This window comes from Thermobia domestica, chromosome 18 (genome assembly GCF_964235325.1).
Source record: "Thermobia domestica chromosome 18, izTheDome1.hap1.1, whole genome shotgun sequence".
Taxonomy (NCBI): domain Eukaryota; kingdom Metazoa; phylum Arthropoda; class Insecta; order Zygentoma; family Lepismatidae; genus Thermobia; species Thermobia domestica.
The window spans coordinates 13,975,496-13,994,506 of NC_137471.1; the positions used below are offsets into that span (position 1 = coordinate 13,975,496).

Genomic DNA, 19,011 nt, shown 5'->3' on the forward strand with positions numbered 1-19,011 from the left:
TGTATTATTTGGTCGGTATATTTCTATCACGATCTTCTTGTCCTTCTGCCATTCTCTCCTACCTGATAGCGTGATTTTCCTATGTCTTATAATGCTTCTAATTACCGTATCTCTTCTTTTCGAAATGTCTTCAATATATTTGCTTTTGGACACTATAGGGTGTGTATTAATAAATAAATAGCAGTCACTCAAGAGAGATTGAAATTACGAAATTAAGAGTGTACATACTCAACATTAACCTCATATATTTACTTTTTAATTCAAATATATCTCTACTTGGTTCATGATATGTGATGACACTGGGAATCTAATCACAGGTTATTTGTAAGCAAGCTTGGTAACCATATATTTGATTTACAGTTACGTTTTATTTATATTCATGCTGTTCATTTAAAATTGTGACTGCATATTTTATACGTAATGTAATACTTGTGTTTTAAACAGTGGTTGAAGAAACAGCGGGAAGCTCGTCGAAGAGCTGGATTTGTAGAAGAGGATTTGACGCCGGAAGAACGTGACCCACAATGGCTCAAAGAGAAGGGAGAGTACGTAATTTTAGTATATTCTTTTTTCTTTTTGATATATTTAAAACTTCATTTAAATTAGAGCAAACTATTCAATATTTAGCAGTAACTTGCGTATAGATACATCTTAGTTTTAAAAATGGCGAAAGGTTTCGACAAGACTTCTTGTCTTCTTCGGAAGAAAGAAAGAGAAACTAACTACAAATCTATATTACATCTGCTGACGTTAATAATAACTATTTTCATTATCACCGGCACTGCACAAATGAATGTAGTTTCCCACTTACAAGGGAACTTTTTCTGGTGTCACACGAAATTTGGAATGAGATTATGGTCAATCGATTTGTATTAGTGAACAAGAAAATCCTTAGACGGGAAAAACCCTCAATCGCAACCGTTCCGTACTCATGGGGGGGGGGGGCGGAAGCACTGGTAACACAAAACGTTTTTGGATAATGAGACGAAATATGGAGCGAGTTCGATGAAAATTTGCATAGAAGCACAACATATACTACTATGTGACATTACATTCGACAATATTGTGACAAGTGAGGGCAGAGGCGTAGCACATAACGACAAAGGAGGGGGCGGGTAAGCGCAAGTAAAAATGGTCATATAATTGAAGAAAACGGAGAAGCAAGACGTCAGGGGAATGGTACAGTAATAATTCATGGTCAAGTAATCAATCACAAACTATAGACAGCCTGTAGACGACACCGTGAAGCAGAAATGGAAGAAAGATAGCTATGGAGGGGATTGTCCGTGGGGTCCGGACCCCCTCCCCTCGTAAGATCCGATGTGTATAGTGTTGTATACATGTAGGCAGTCAATTTCATATGTTCATGATGATGGTGATGACATAAAGGTAAGACAACAATATACTCCCCTGTGTAAATGCATTACAAAGTGCAATACACCACTATACATTGAAATATCAGTTCAGGAAGGTGGGGGGCCGTCGCCCTCTTGCCTTTATACTCTCCACCCATGCCTTTGACTATGTCCATGATATATTACTATGCTATTCCCCTCAAGTCCGGCTTGTGTGTGTTCATATTTTCTGTGGAACTTTTCCCCTATGCTATACTCCACGCTTACCCGCGCTACTCCTCTGTTGTTAGTGCTACGTCTCTGCCCTCACTTGTCAGAATATTGTCGAATGTAATGTCACATTGTAGTATATGTTTAACTGTGCTTCTATGCATATTTTCATCGAACTCGTGCGATATTTCGTCTCATTATCCACAACGTGTTGTGTTGGCAGTGTCCCTATTCCCCCCTCCCCCCATACGGAAACGGTTGCGATCGAGGGTTATTTACCGCCTATGGATTTTCGTGTTCACTAACACAAATCGATTGACCATAGTATCGTCCCACATTTCGTGTGACACCAGAATTAAACATACCCTTCTCAGTGGTAGAGCGTTCACCTCCGGTGCTTGGGATCCCTGGTTCGATCCCAGCTCGCGCCGTGTGGACTTCGTGGTAGACAAACACCGTGCTCGTGGTTTTTGTCGAGGTTCTCCCGTTTCCTTCCACTTTCTTCATTGCACCATTTTATTCATTTCTCATCATCACCGTCTCCTTTAGCCTAACCGGCATAACCGTGGGACGTAAAAGTTAAAGATTTCATTTCATTTACTCACTATGACTCAACACAGCACTAATAAAAGACATTAATGTTCAGTGTTACTAACTTAGAAATATGTTATATAGAATGTTGCAGTACACGAGTGTTTTCATTATTTTGATAATTATATGTAGAATGTTGTTGTATTAGAGCAGATTAATATGAATCATTATTATTTTTCTTTTTATTGTAGTTCTTTCTTCCGAGTTGGCAATTATCTGGGAGCAATAAGCGCTTATTCATTTGGGATTAAGCTAAGTGACAAAATGGCGTCTTTGTATTCTAACAGAGCTGCAGCTCATATGGCTTTAGGAAATTTGCACAAAGTTATTGAAGATTCATCCAAAGTAAGTATTACGAACAATAAGCTTAGCTGAAATGATTGTCATCATCAACATAACTATTCTGCCATTGTTGGGGGGTTATTTGGCATAAACTGAGAAACATTTGTACACTGTGGTCCTCCAGTAGTTTGATAGAGCAGATACCCGTTTCCAGACTTCCAAACTGCGCTATATCTAAGTATCGGAAGTCTTACAGAGTGGCTACGTCCTTTCATTTTGCTGTCGATGAGTATCAGAGCAGTGGCCCCGCGTAGCATAGTCGCTAACGCTCTCGCCTTCGGTGCGAGCGATCCCGTGTTCCATTCCCGGTGGGGGCACTCGGTCGGAAAAATGTGTAACAGCTTTTTCAGGCCAACCACCCTGAATGAGGTTTTCCTGAGCTTTTCTCATTCACAGCGGGCAAATACCGGGGTTGTACTTAACTTATAGATCCCAGGCTTCTTCCTTCCTTCCTTCCCTTTCCCCGGATAGTGTGCTCGCCAAGGGACGTCATCCCTCAAACGTGACGGGCTAAATGGCCATAGATGCCGAGAGCCCAGAAATCTAAATCCTAAATCCTAAGTACCAAAGCAAACCGGTAAGAGATACCGAGAAGCTTTTCTTTAATCGATTCACCGTTCCAAGAATAGTTTCCATCTCTTCTTATAAACCCTGTGTTCAAACCGGAAGTGGTAGAAATATACCATTTCCGGTTTCCATAGTAATCGCCATAGATCTGAAAACGTAATAGATATCGAGAAGTGGTTTGTTGGAATCGATTCGGTGCCCAAAAATAAGTACCATCTCTATCCGTGTCTCTACTCAAACCGGAAGTGGTACAAACTTACTATTACTTCTAGTTTCAAGGGGCCACGATGACTCAGTGGTAAAGCGTTCTCCCCTGGTGTGTGGGGTCCGTGGTTCGATCTCTGTCCACTACAAAGTCCAATTGGCGCGGGCTAACCGTGTGCTTGGGTTTCCTCGGGGTTCTCCCGTTTCCTCCTACTTTATTCATTCTTCAATTTTCACTCATTTCTCATCACCATCGTCTCCCTTAGCCCAGCCGGCATAACCGTGGGATGTAAAACTAAAAGATTTCATTTCATTTTCTAGTTTCAATATTGATCTCGAAAGAGCAAAATCAGTAGAGAGATAACGAGTAATGGCTATTTTGATATCAGTGTTCCCACCAACCTGGAAGTCATGGAATTCAGGTTACTCGTTAAAAAATCCTGAAAAAGTCAGGGAATTTCATAAAAAGCTTAACGAACCAGGAAAAGTCATGGAATTTTGAGTACGATTTTTATTTATTTATTTATTTACTTAACTCTTTCCCTACCATACATTATATACATATAGATGGATTGTAGATGAGGAACCTCCTAATCGGAAAAAAATCATAGTTGTTATTTTATATTATATATAGATCTGGAAATGTGTAAATCGTGACGTGGAAAACCTGAGAAAGTGAGGAAATTCGTGTAAGTGAGAATTCTGGCTATGTATTCTACGTATCACGAACAAGTCTCATCTCATCTACACCCTTATACCTTTATTTCAAAGTGGAAGTGGTAAAAATCTACGATTCCCAATTTCAACACTGATCGCCATAGTGAAAAATGATAATAGATAGTGAGAAAAAGTTCCTTTATGTGGGTTTAATATCACAAGAATAGTTTAATCTGCGACTTAATTCCTCTATTGGAACACAAATTTTATAGATTTACCACTTTGGGTTTTAGTATTGAATTCGCGTAGTTTACAAATCTACTGTAGCTTCACAATGTGAAATACAACTCATTTGTTATATCGTCTCTCAGTTGCAGTGCCCTGTCATTCCTGTTCTTATGATTACTCTTCTTCTGTCCTCGCCCTTAACACTGGTCACAATAGGCCAACTATTAGTCTTCTTCTGTCCTCGCCCTTAACACTGGTCACAATAGGCCAACTATTAGTCTTCTTCTGTTCTCGCCCTTAACACTGGTCACAATAGGCCAACTATTAGTCTTCTTCTGTCCTCGCCCTTAACACTGGTCACAATAGGCCAACTATTAGTCTTCTTCTGTCCTCGCCCTTAACACTGGTCACAATAGGCCAACTATTAGTCTTCTTCTGTTCTCGCCCTTAACACTGGTCACAATAGGCCAACTATTAGTCTTCTTCTGTCCTCGCCCTTAACACTGGTCACAATAGGCCAACTATTAGTCTTCTTCTGTTCTCGCCCTTAACACTGGTCACAATAGGCCAACTATTAGTCTTCTTCTGTTCTCGCCCTTAACACTGGTCACAATAGGCCAACTATTACTCTTCTTCTGTCCTCGCCCTTCACACTGGTCACAATAGGCCAACTACAACACGTAGCCATAGCAAAGCGCATTGCAATCTTTCCAGTCATGTAACGTCACATTAATCTGGAGCAGTAGGCCACAGGTGACGTAGAAACTGTAATTAAACCAATCCGTTTCGATGCAACTAATGAAGCTCATAGGAGAGGTCGCCACTGACTTGAAGCCAGATCAGAAAGCGCAACAAATAACGAATAACAAATGAGTCTGATGCCGCTGATTTAGCTATTGATGATCCCCACATCTCAGAACTTGAAAATGACAGTTGTATACAAATAAAACAGTTTGTACATTATTTATAATTTGAAAGAACGAACTTCCTCAGATTTTCATGTCACTTCTGTTGCTAAATTTCACACATAGAGAAATGCTTTTATCTTGTAGCTTCTGGGATAATCCGAAAATTGAGTAAACTATTCAATTTAACATTTGTTTAGACTGATATTTTTTGAATGAAGCTGTTTATACTACACGTACTATCCGAATTCTGGTCGAAGTTGTTCTCATGCAAATTTATAAGATCTGGTCCTAATGTAGTAAACACAATTGTTTTTACTTGTGATAATGTTTCCCTCATAATTTTGTCCTCCCGTATGGCTAATGTTAGTGTACACGTCTCTGACGCGGGTGACCCGGGTTCGATTCCTAGCGGGAACTCATGTGGTTCAGATTCCCATGTTAAGCTGTAGGCTCACGTCTCATGTAATCACTCTGCTGAAAGGAACGCTAAACTCCAAAAAACAAACCACCAATCGTGATAATCTTGACGTCCTATAAATTCTGTCGCGATATGCCTATATTTACTTGGGCTCTGTAACTTGGCTACATATACTGGAACCATGAAGATATAAGCCACTTCTTTTAAATTAGCTTCTTGCCTAAGTTGCTTTTTGTTCAGTTTAGATACAAGTGACGAGTAGATGTAAATTTACTGTATACTCAATATATAGACTATTTCTATGTTATTACAATTGTTGCTTTAAGCATAGTTTAGTACAAGAATTAGAAAATATTTTCAACAATAATGGAAAATAAACAACAAATCTAAAATTGTTAAGATTTTACCTAACAACAAAAGTTATTGTGGATTTAGTATATGCAACATTAAGCTAATGTAAGAAATAATGCTTTAATAAAAATAAAATATCGTGGATGCAGAACGAAAAGCATTATTTCTTACATTATAAGTAGCTGCCCTCGATAAATACTCAGGTGAGTCTTCTTTCGAAAATTAAATATCTCCATCATAAACATTACTTTGGATCCTTTTCACTAAAAGGTTTCGGCGATTTTCTTCTCTAATATAGGATATTAGAATATCAATAGTTTTGTAATTTTACTAAATATTACTAGCGTTTTTGAGAAAGTTTCTCGTTCGTAGGTTTCGAGGAAATTGACTTTAAAAAAATGTATGGCGCCCTGTGTTGTTCATTACCAATAGCAATTGATACTTTTTATTCTGCTATAGAACAGATTGATTATTTATTTATGTAGGATATATGTAAAAATACGTAAATCAATAAATACAGGGTGCGGCACGTAAAACCGGCCCGTCGTAATAGTCTGGTATATTGTGTTTTTGGCAACACTTAAATAATCTACCTTCCTACCAAGAGATGGCGTGTCGAGGTCGGGTCGACTTACGTGACCTGCAGCAGTCACGTGCAGCCGCAGCCAGTGAAACTTGTCGAAACCAGTTGAGAAAAAGGCCTCGTTGTGTTAAGCAGGGTGAGTGTCAGTGTGTGATAATGCCGTATTCGATACCCGAGCGTGTTGCCATTGTTGAAGGGTTCATTCTCACTGGATCTTTTGTGAAAACAAAGAATTTGTTTCGGGAGAAATTTCCAGGACGTTCTGTGCCAGCAAAAAGCACCATTCAGGAATTGATTGAAAAATGGCGGCGTACAGGAACAGACGACCATCTGTCTGCACACCTGAATTAAAGATGCAGGTGGAGGAGATAATGACAAGAAGTCCTCGAAAGTCAACCAGGAGATTGAGTCAACAGGTTCATGCGAGTGAGAGAAGTTGCAGACGTGTTTTAAGGGGACTGAAGTTAAAACCGTACCCGTACCGTACCGTACTTTACGGGCCGGTTTTACGTGCCGCACCCTGTAGTTAAGTAGCTGATTGTATCAGTTGTAGTTTATATAGGGTGTCCCATAAAGAACACAACTTTTAAAATGCCCGCCATTTCTGTTCTAGTAAGTTGGTAGCACTGAACGTTACACGATTTTCAGCTGTTGTGTTTGTGGTTAGTGGTCACGGAGCGCCAAATAGCGCATGATCGTCATGTTTTCTGTACGGGTAAGAATGGAGCGCTTCACGATGGAACAGTGTGTTGTCACAGTGGAAAACTCATTAGAAATGTGGTGAGCGCTCCATTCCTACCCGTACAGAAAACAGATGACGATCATGCGTTAATTCGTAGCTCCGTGACTTCTAACCACAAAGACAACAGATGAAAATCGTGTAATGTTCAGTGTTGCCAACTTACTAGAACAGAAATGGCGGGCATTTCAAAAGCTGCGTTCTTTATGAGACACTATATATATATTTTCTTAATAGTGACACACTACTTGTAATAATTTAAAAATTTTTCGTCACGCTAGAGCAGCGTTTCCCAACCTTTTTCAACTTGCGGCACACTACGGGTGTTACTTGGATTCTCGCGGCACACTTACAGATATTATTATTTGTAAATATAAAATACAGCAGTATTTTTTTCTGTGATTATTGATCTCCTCACAGAGAAGAAAGCTCTATCACTAGTTTTTCCCCGTGGTAAATCATTATGCTTATTTTTCATTTTAATTTAAAAATAGAAAACAATTGCAATGAAATATTGGACTCAGGTTTTTAAAAATATGCTTTCTTTTTAAAAACTGTATCCAACCTTTTACTAAGGAGGAGGATAACTAAATAACGAATTAACAAACAAATCTCTTTTACTTTTAAAACACAAATGTAGGTAATTTGTCGAAATGATTGAATGACACTTTAAATTTTCAAGTTACGAAATAGTCTGCAACAATAAAGAAGCAATAATGGTTATAACAATGGTAACAAATACTTTTTTCAACATTAGAAATGTACAGGACACTAATCCGGTATGGAACTTAAAATTGTAGATTCATAGTAGAGGTTCATAGTAATGTGAAATACAAATATACATTTTCCCCTACGTTTTGCAATTTGATTGCTATAAAATTAATAATTTTGTTTGGATTCCTCGCGGCACACCAGCGGCCCATTCACGGCACACCAGTGTGCCGCGGCACACCGGTTGGGAAACGCTGCGCTAGAGAAATAGATTCGTGAAAGCTATATTGAATACATTTGGAAAGATAGAAATTTTAGTATTGAAAATATTTAAATATTACAAAAACATATTTTGTCTTTTAGGCTTTAGAATTAATGACCCCTTGTGTGAGTCTGAACGCCAAATCCCGAGCAAAGTGCTACGCTCGAAGAGGAACAGCGTTGTGTAGCCTGGGACTTCCCCGAGAAGGTCTGTGTGACCTGGAAGAAGCAGTTCGCCTTTGTCCTGACGACCAAAGTCTAAAGAAGGATCTCCTGAAAGCTCAGGAGCTGGCCGACAACTATGATAGTTCCGATGAAGAACTGAATGCACTAGATTAGCAGTAGTATGCTGCCCCAGCTGCTGAAATTGGCTGTGATATAGTTTATTTATTTTCGAATATCAATTAAATCTGACGTTAACTAAGAAATGTAATAGGTAGACTTTGAATGCTTTAATTTTAGTTTTTATACAGAATTTTATAAAGTTATTTATTTTACCGGTTGAACGTAGCATCTTGTATTAATGACAATTATATTCTGTACTGCTATGATGCATTATATAGTAAAATCTACTAATTTGGCCATTTTTATGATCTGGTGCCATACGCTAGAATTACTTCCTAAGTTGGGCCACTTGTGAAGGTTGATCGTTTTCTGTAAAACGAACAATGGTCAACTAAGGTTTCACTGCATTTTATACAGTATGTAACTGTTTTGTTTTATAAAAGTATAGCATATTTTTAATTAGTATATTGTAGAACTTGTCCTAAACTTATATTTGTTGTCAATATTTGATAATGAAGTCGGAAAGTTCACATATACTTTAAACATTTATTAATGTTTGCATATATGAGTAGAGATTGTCATATATTGCCTGATGCAGAGAAAGATTAAAATCAGTTAAAAAAATGGACAATTGAACAATTTGAAATCATTATTTTACTTTCATTTATTAATTCATTAACAAAGCTTATCATAATAAATAAAAATATTCAGTTATAAATAATGCTCTATTTCATTGTAATTTTTAATACCAAGAATATTAAAAAGATGTATATAATATAGAGGCAAAATATACACTTTAGGGTTGCAAATTGTGTTCAGTACTTTTTTTTTTTTAAATGATTTTACTCAAAGATCTGGTAAGAAGTTTTTAAAAAGTTTGTTTCGTAATATCGTTGGTTACAAAACTGTGAGTTGCTAATATAAGAAACCAGTTGAGAATGCTCCAAGACCATTACCAGAACGAACTTAAAAAGAATTGATTTTTCTTTTTAACTTCTACAGGCATTATACCAACTGCTCTACGTACTTTATTGGATCAAAACATCCAATATATTTCAGGCAAAAATTTTCTTGTAGGCCGTATATCTCGAGAACTACATATAGTGTAGCCAAACCAAAACTACCAATTTACTTAGTATGATGTGTTCATTCCGTAAAAAATACGAAAACTCCATTTAAGGACCGTTCAAAAATTTTGTAGCCCCTGATCCAAAAAATTCAATATACTTCATAGAATCAAACATTTTCTTGTACGCCCCATGTGTTGAGAACTACCTATAGTGTATCAAAAACAAAACTATCACTGTACTCAGTATATGTTTATTCCGTAAAAAAATATGAAAACTCGATTTAGGGACCTTTCAAAAATTTTGTGGCCCCTGATCCAAAGATCAATATATTTCATTCAATCAAACATTTTCTTGTACGCCCCATATTTTGAGAACTACATAAAATGTAGCGTAACCAAAATTAACAATTTACTCAGTATGATGTGCTTATTCCGTAAAAAATATGAAAATTGGATTTATGGGCCGTTCAAAAATTTTGTGGCCCCTGATCAAAAAACTAATTATTGGCCAAGATTGCAATCTTTTGAGGTATTTTTTGGATTATTCCTAAAATTCTTGTTATTGTATTCATTAAACAATTCTAATATATCTATTCATTTATAATTGCCTTGAGTACTAAATTTTTTCCACGTTTTGTTTAAAAGTTCTGTTAAAACGTTCTACAATTGTTTTGCAAAGACAGATGCTCAAGTTTGAAAAATTCGCAAAATATCATCTCGCTATTAAAAAAAATAAATAAAAAATGAAATTGTCGTCTGTTTTAAGACCAATTATGATACAGAATATATGAACTTTATATGATAAAATCATATCACTTAATTAAAAAAAAAAAAAAAGAACTTTATTGTAAATCTTAATCGTCGATTAACAAATTCGCTGCCACCAGGAATCGAACCCGGACATCCCACCCAAAGATGAGTATATTCACCATACAACTACGAGGGAACCATGATAAAATCACTTAAAAAATGTGCCCACTCGAGTCAGTTCATAGAGGGTTATTGTCACGAATAATATGTTTTACAGAATGGTACGAAACCTTCCAGGACAGAGACCAATAAACGGGACATGTATAGATGGTTTCTAGGTTGACTTAAGTCCATTCGTAGCGACAATAACATGGCTAATTACTTCGTTATAGATATCACTTATGACTTAAATGAAACTCTCGTGAACTTTACGTTACTACATAGGCCGGCTGCTGGAGATTCCCATCTGTAAGACACTACTACCACCAGTCCACACTTCCAGTTACCGATGTTTCAAAGATTGTGGGTGCTCCAGTTTCTAATGGTTCAATAGAAGGTCATCACTCAATACCACACGAATTGAACAATTTTAAGTTTATTGAATTGCTAATTTCAGTACTAAGCAGAGTGCACAGAAATGGTATGCTTTGGAATAAGTAATATGTTTTGGGACTTGCACATACCTATTTCCAAAGCTTTAATGCGTTTGAAAGCCGTGTCTGTTACTTATCTTTATGCGGAATTAAAATGCCGTGTTAAACAAGATTAGATTCTGATTTCATGAGACCAATATGTGAGAATGTGGTAACGGAAACTGGCTTAATACAGAGTGGCCCAAAAGTAGGTATACAGAACCGTACTGATCAGCTCATCGCATTTTATATATTTTTTTATTGTTATCCGTCAGGTAGACTTAGTTTCTTTATTATTTGTTCTTAATGTGTTTTTACTTACATCTTAAGCTCGGAAGAGCTGAAGCAAATAAACCCATAAACTAGAATGTTATACTTGATCAATGCAGGGGTATATAGCTACTTTTGGACCACCCTGTATATAACAAAATTTTCAATTGTTTATAAATCCTGTTGAACCAAAGATGGAATTCTCTTTTCCACAGCATGTACTGTATAGTACTGATCAACAGTCACAAAATCAAAATTTTGGGAATTGGCATGTTTGAATATATATATATATATATATATATATATATATATATATATATATATATATATATATATATATATATATATATACTTTGTATATAATTTGATTCTAGAAAAATCAATACGCTACAGCACGGACATATATTTCTAAACTGAGGATATCACCTGAATTAGTATATTATCTTTCAAAGCAACATAATACCTGTATCTTAATCCATTTTAATATTTTGCCGAAATTCATACTAAGAAATGACGCCTTTGGCGGTCTGTATATCGGTCCAAGATTGATTTTTTTTTAGGACAAAATAAAAATATACGGGTTTCTTTCTTTGAATTTTCTATATCCGTAAATTCAATAACATCTGAGACTGTTAAGGTAAGACTTTTTTTCTGCCTGCTTGGAGTGTCTTACTGGATTGCCTATACACATGATAGCAGACATTTGTTTTCGTTACATTATTAAAATTATTATTCGATTAAGGAAGTATTAGAATTTTAGATAACAGCACTAATTCCTGGGGGGATGAACTCCTGGTGGGTTGGTCATACACTGACTTAAAAACTGCGAGAAACATAAATTCACATTATATTTTATTGAAATTGTACAGAATATTACCAAAACTACATGTATCATAAGAATAAATACAACAAATAATATCCTGATTTTTCGACTACCCGCAAAACAGAGAAAAACATGAATTTGGAACCAAAATTTGTACACAGACCAATTCTATGGCAAATAGTAAATTTAGGTTCTTGCTTGATAAACAAATACTGCAAATTTAGAACCTTTATTTTTTTTTATTACGTGTAAGTTTAGAAACAGTTTACTCGTATCACAATTTTATACAAACATAAATGTGTGTGTTACTTAACATTCTTGGTTCAACGGGTTGCCTGGATTTTTAATGTGGTTAAAAAGTCTATCTTTAATCATCTGTGCCATTAGGCCATGGATTATTTCGATAGTTGTCTTACAGCTATCCTTCGTAGCTTTGGAAAGTTTGTCTTCGGTTCGTTTCTCGTGAGGGTCCACTCCCAACATGAAACCACCACGACCAAGAGCAGCCTCCGATTGCTCTAACTTGTCTGACAGATCGAAGATTTGTCCCGTTGTATAGTCTGCGTTCTGTAGAGAGAGAGAGAAAAAGAAAAATATTAGTGAAATTGAGTATAATGTGAAAATTCTTCACAAAAATAGATTTTAATGAAAAACTAGCTGATGAATTACCCGACGTTGCTCCGACAAAATACGTAAGATTTTGTAGTTTTTTTACATACCAGTTCATATACCTACGGTAGTTTAATACGCTCGAGCCGTTTCGAGAAAATCGCGAAAAACTAAGAACTGGAAGCGTAAACCATTACGTAAAAATTCTAAATAGCCTAGGGTATCGATACATGCTAAATATATCGTATTAAAAAAAAATCTAGACTGTGCAGCCCCGCTCCCTTCCGCCTTACGATACACACTTCAAAGTGTAATAAAAAAAAAAGTCAATCAACTTTTGGTATTCCATCAGTGTTTCATTTCATTTTATTTAAATCAACTAGAAAAGTTAGCATTAGCGCAACATACACTAGAAGAACAGCATACAATTTTGTTTGGAAATGAGTCCGTTATATGCAGATCCACTCAATGGTATAAGAGCTTATTAAAAGCAATAATGGCAATAAAATTACGTAACATTACATTGAAATTATGGGACATAACATTTAATAAAGAAGAAGGTTTGTTGGAATGTTTCCTTTTACAATATCAATAATAATACCTAGTTATATCATAACTACTGTCACAAAGTTTGGAGTGGCGCTGTAGGCATCCAGAGTGGCACAGTGCTGCCATCTGTGTATAAAGCGGAAGATGCATGTAGTGTGTGTGTGTGTGTCTGTTCATGACATACGTTGATATTGTACTGAGTTCCGATGGAGTGGGGCGATTACGAAAATCGTGTAGCAGTAATTGCACTACACAATGTCGAGAAGACAGCAGGTGAGATTTTCAACCCCCTGAAACTCCTACAAATCAACATGAGATTCGTGTATCGCGCCATACAGCGATACACAGAGACTGGAATGGCAGCTGACCGCGCAAGGAGTGGCAGACCACGAACGGTATGAACCCCGCAGGTCCAGAAAGTAGCCGCAGCAAGAATTCGAAGAAATCCTGTTCGAACACAAAGTGTGATGGGTGCTGAGATGACCATCAGCAGAAATTCCATGTCTCGTGTGCTCAGGAGTGACCTACATCTACGGGCATATAAGAGGCGGGTCACTTTCTGACCCAAACATTAATGTCGCAGCGTTACGCCAACAATCTGCACAGAAAGATTCTGTTCACTGACGAAAAGGTGTTCACAATTGAGCAGGCCTACAACACCCAAAATGGCGTGTATATGCCACGTCATCTCCTGCCGCTGCTGAGGCAGCTCCAAGAGTTCAGAGGGCACATCATCATGCCTCAGTGATGGTTTGGTGGGGAGTGAGCTACTCAGGCACAATCCAGGTGCATTTTTGCGAACAAGGTGTTAAAACATCTGCCAAGGTGTACCAAGACACAGTGCTAACACCTCTAGTGAAACCACTGTCTGCTACCATGTTCCCTGGAGAAAGATAGACCTTCCAGCAGGATTCCGCTCCAGGCCACAAAGCGAAAACAACCGAGGATTGGCTGGCACGGAACGTCCTTGACTTCATTTCTACCGCTGATTGGCCTTCTAGCAGCCCGAACCTTAACCCGTTGGACTACAAACTTTGGGCAGTCCTTCAGGCAAAGGTCTGCCATAAACGGCATCCATCTGCCGACAGTCTGAAACAATCATTGACCCAAGCAGTGAACAATTTTCCCATGGACGTGGTGCATAATTATAAACCAGTTATAAACGGTTATATTATAAACTTGAAGTCGTAAATTGTAACAATATTTGATTATTTCATTTTGAAATGTAAAATTATAATTTGCCAAGTATTCATCTTGCCAATATTAACATCCCAAGTATTTTAGGACCATCTGGAATGTCCTGAGATGATGGAAAACGACCAGATGGAGTGACATTAACCCCTTGGAAAATGGGGCAACGACTGGTATGGGACGTCACATGTGTAGAGACATTTGCAACTTCTCATTCAGCTTCAACATGCAACGAAGCAGAAAGCGCTGCTAAGACAGCCTGTAAGCGAAAACACGCGAAATATTCCAAACTAAACGAAGATCATGTTCATTTTTTTTGCTACTATGGGAATTTTAGACAGGAAGCTAGACAATTCCTGAAGGAAATTGGATCGAAATTAAATAACAAGATGGGAGATCCGAGAAGTGCACAATATTTATTTCAGCGCTAGCAATAGAGCGAGGTAATGTGGTTAGCATTTTAAGTTCCTTCCCTTCTTCTGAAATGGAAGACATTTTTTACTTGAAATGAACCGACATTTATGAAAATTCTGGACTGAAAAGTTTGTAAACCATTTAAGTTCTGTCAACTCCGTGATATTTCTCATGCTGCTTCCAAAAATGAGGAAGATGGACTATTCGCTATTCTCAGCTATGAAGTTAACTTGTTCGACACAATTTTATTATTAATATTTATTTATTCGGATAGTAACTTTAATAAAGGATCACTGTACAACAAACTACAAAAAATGTAATAATTAAAATTATACTACTATAATTGTATAATTTCCCAAATTAGTAGAACTCTGATGGCTGAACGCAGATAATGAGTTTGAAATATAAGTTCAAGTAAAAATAAATTAAACACGAATTGAACTTGTTTAATTTATAGATATCTCCGTGAAAATATGCGGAACATATAATTGCTAATAAATAAATACAAAAAAAAAATAATCGTTTCCTTATTCTTGTCCCTTTTTGAATACAAAACGGGAAATTAAAATGTTATAAAAATTCATAATTTTAGCATAATTTTAGAAACCCTGGAATTCGTATGCAATTATTTTTTGGGTGAATTTAGCAAGTTTACTAAAGTTGAGGGGCTCTTAGAAGACTACCTCCCCCTTCCCATCTCAGGAGACGCATGATGAAAACCGGCTCTAGGTAGGTGCTATTTGCGATTAAGGACATCTGCAGCCTGATAATTGGTTAGAACACGTAGTGCGTTGAAGGAGCTATTGACAAAGGTTCTGCAGCAATAGAGACAACTCTGATAAGTAACTTAGAACGTTTAGCAAGTCATAATTCTACACAAAACTTTCTCGATGGTGTAAACTATATATATATGTATTTGAATCATATATTACAGGGCTGACTAAACTTTTTAGGCTTGAGAGCTACTTTCGTTTCAGAAACCACTTTATCTCTCCACTAGCCCGCTAGATGATGGCCGGTCGACTAATAACCAGCAGTCGACGGGTTGACCACCCCTGATATATTAGAACAAACAATTAATAGCTAAATTTAATAAAACAAATTACTTAAAGGACAGACGAAATTAAGAACCCTGTTCATTCTAGCTTTGGAAATGCTTTGCCTTAATATATAAACTCTGACCAATCAATCATTATTAATAAATAATTGTATTACAGTTTCGGAAATGAAAATGAGATGAAATCTTTGCTTAACGTCCCACGTTTATCCTGTTAGCTTACGGGAGACGGATGATTTAGGTAAATGAATGGATGGAAGAATTGATGGGGGAGGAAACCCATGGACACGCTGTTGTCCACCACAAACTTACTTGGCCGGGAATCGAACCAAGGATTCCACGCACAAGAGGTAAGCGCTCCACCACCGAGCTACCTCCTCCCCTGTTACAGTTTCGGCACTGTATCATTGCCTTCATCAGAAACATTATGATAAATGAAATGAAATCTTTGAGCTTTACGTCCCATGGTTATGCCGGTTAGGCTAAAGGAGACGGTGATAATGAGAGATGAGTGAAATGGTGGAATGAAGAAAGTGGGAGGAAACGGGAGAACCCCGAGAAAATCCACGCACGCGGTGTTTGTCCACCACAAAGTTCACTTGGCGGGGGCTGGGATCGAACCCGGGACCCCAAGCACCAGAGGTGAACGCTCTACCACTGAGCCACCGCGGCCCCAGCTGAAACATCTTAACTTCTCTCGTTTTTAAGTATATCTCATATAAGCTGTTTCTATACTTTGTTCGCCAATTGTTTACATCTTTTTGTTTCACACCTTACACTTTTCTTAACTATCTTCAGTACTTGCTGTGTTGTATTTTTTTTTCTAAATATTTTCTTAAGGTTATCTGCTGTCGCTCTCTTTCCCTCTCCTGTCTTTCCAACAGTTCATCATCCTTTTCAGACTCGGAAGTATTTCTATCTGAATGATGTTCATTTTACTTTTGTAAATGCTTTGCCTTAAATTTTTTTTTTTTTAATTTTATTTTTTAATTAAGGAATTAAGAACTATTTCGAAATCAGCACTTTCTTTTCGTAAAAGAACAGAATGTATAACGCGTTTTAAAGAGGAAATTCCTTTAAAGTGTAAGTTTTAACAGTTAGTGTTGGAATTTGTGTGAGAGAGCAAGTTTGTTTTAAAAATCAATGGTACTTCATCTAATAACGGACATTGAAGACCAGAGGATTTAGAACAGGGAGTAATTTCTAATATTCTGTTTTTGAATTTCTAGAAATTCTAACCCAGGTAACTCATTATGAGAAATGATTTGAAACAGGTTGGCTCTTCATTGAAACAGCTGGAACGCTGGCAAAAGGTGTTGGATGCTAATGACGATTACTTCAAAAACCTAATTCCACAAAATATGTTCATTTCTTTATGAAACTGATGCACACCCAAAGAAAATACGCTTAATTTTCTTTCAATGTTCTTATACTTTGTTTTCAATATCTAACTGCATGGAATCTACTCTCAGTTTATATATATATATATATATATATATATATATATATATATATATATATATATATATAAAGTCTTACAGCTACAAACTACACGAGGCTGGGCTTCCCGAGCGACAGTATCACCATCTTGATTTTTTCGAATGTTTTGGCCCCAGAGTTATCCCTAATACTAGTTTTCTGTGGCTGAGCCAATTTCCAAGACTTACTGCAAAACACCTACCGGGAACTGTACACAAATCGCTGGATTGGCACCAAAATAATCTACTGACCCCGATGGCAGAACTTCGTCTTTCTGCCATGAGTTTTTGTAAGTCGAAAAATTTCTGCAGAAGAAACACTTATGATTGATAAAAATACGCTTTATGCGACGTATAAAACAGTTTGAACTATATTTATGCGAGTAACTCCTGCATTTACGACATCTACACATAGCAGACATGTTTTTATGCTTTTCTGGGTTTTTTTTTTTTTTTTTTTTTTTCTGCACAGGCGCGGCAAATTTTCTGCGATCATGTTCTGCTATGGGGCTACTGACTAAGTCACAGGCTAGCCCATCTCAATCTGTCCAGTAATTTATAAATATTAGTTTTAAAATACGCATTTTCTACCTACAAGCAGCCTGATGTACCCTTGTAACATTACTTAATAATTAATTGAATGTATGCATCTCGTACATTTCTAGATTTCGTCACTGGGTTAGAGAAAAATCATCATCGATTATTAAAAGATAAAAATATGCTAGTTACTGAATAAAGAGCAGTATATATGTTAGCAGTATATGTATTGAAAAAAATCCTTAGCGCAACGGTATCATTCTAGATTATCCAGGAACATGCAGCAGTGACACTTCCAATGACGACTCTAAGATTATAGAGAATATGATATAAACAACTTAAATTGATTTTTGGAAAATTAATTTTATTTGTTGTTAACTGGATTACTGAAATCACAATTGTTGAAACTGGAACATCATATAACATGACAATTGAGATTCACTATTTATTTGATGTCCTGTATACATATTGTAAATCATTGTAAATTAACTTGCAATATTTTGTAACGAAGTAGTTCATGACATTTAAATTATGTACAATAAAGCTAATATTGGTTTATTATCCTCTTATTAATCTCCTTATTAAGTTGTTGACAATTGATAGGGAATACGTAACTACACTGCTTACTCTGGATGTTCTTTGAATTTCTAGCATATGAATTATACTCTATGCTTGGTCCCTTATGAAAAGTTTTTTTTTTTCTTACAACATGTGTTCTATGTACGCAATGCCATTATTAACAAAGTTCCTAGTGACAGGGTTGAAACGTAAATTCAACATTGTTGTTATTCTTTTACGAATTATACAATGACCTAGTCATATTTCCAGGTACATATATTTATCTGACGACGGGGTTAATCATATTCCCTTCTTAATGAGGATTACATCTCACTATTATCAATACTACATAGTTCATTTCCTTATGCAAGTTTATTCAATAATTATAGTATTGGACTCAGCCACAAAATTCAGCATAGTACAGACCAATAACAACATAATAATACTTAACCTAATCTAACGTTACCTACCCTAATCTAACTAACTTAATCCTATAATTGATATATTTATTAGTGTTGATAACAATAGGGAAATTAACTATGCATATATTTAAGGACCAAAGCATAGGCATCATCCAGATTGAGTACAGAGTAGCAAATGAGATATTCTTATTTGTTTATTTCCGTATTCATTTAACTGATTGCGTTATGATTATTAGCTTCCA

General features: G+C 36.5%; 2 protein-coding genes across 4 annotated transcripts in view; one reads left to right on the forward strand and one right to left on the reverse strand.

The window, feature by feature from the left end:
• Nucleotides 1–9,592, forward strand: part of LOC145676024 (dynein axonemal assembly factor 4-like) — a 31,876-nt gene extending 22,284 nt beyond the window's left edge. Inside the window, exons 5-7 of the mRNA XM_081746867.1 lie at nt 445–545; nt 2,348–2,501; nt 8,228–9,592. Coding sequence (XP_081602993.1) covers nt 445–545; nt 2,348–2,501; nt 8,228–8,464 — 492 coding nt within the window. The 3' untranslated portion in view covers nt 8,465–9,592. The remainder of the gene's footprint in view (nt 1–444; nt 546–2,347; nt 2,502–8,227) is intronic.
• A 2,374-nt stretch (nt 9,593–11,966) lies between these two features.
• CSN5 (COP9 signalosome subunit 5) overlaps nt 11,967–19,011 on the reverse strand; it is a 30,276-nt gene continuing 23,231 nt past the window's right edge. For all 3 annotated transcript variants that reach the window (XM_081746735.1, XM_081746737.1, XM_081746736.1), the window contains exon 6: nt 11,967–12,521. In XM_081746735.1, coding sequence (XP_081602861.1) covers nt 12,264–12,521 — 258 coding nt within the window. In that variant the 3' untranslated portion in view covers nt 11,967–12,263. The remainder of the gene's footprint in view (nt 12,522–19,011) is intronic.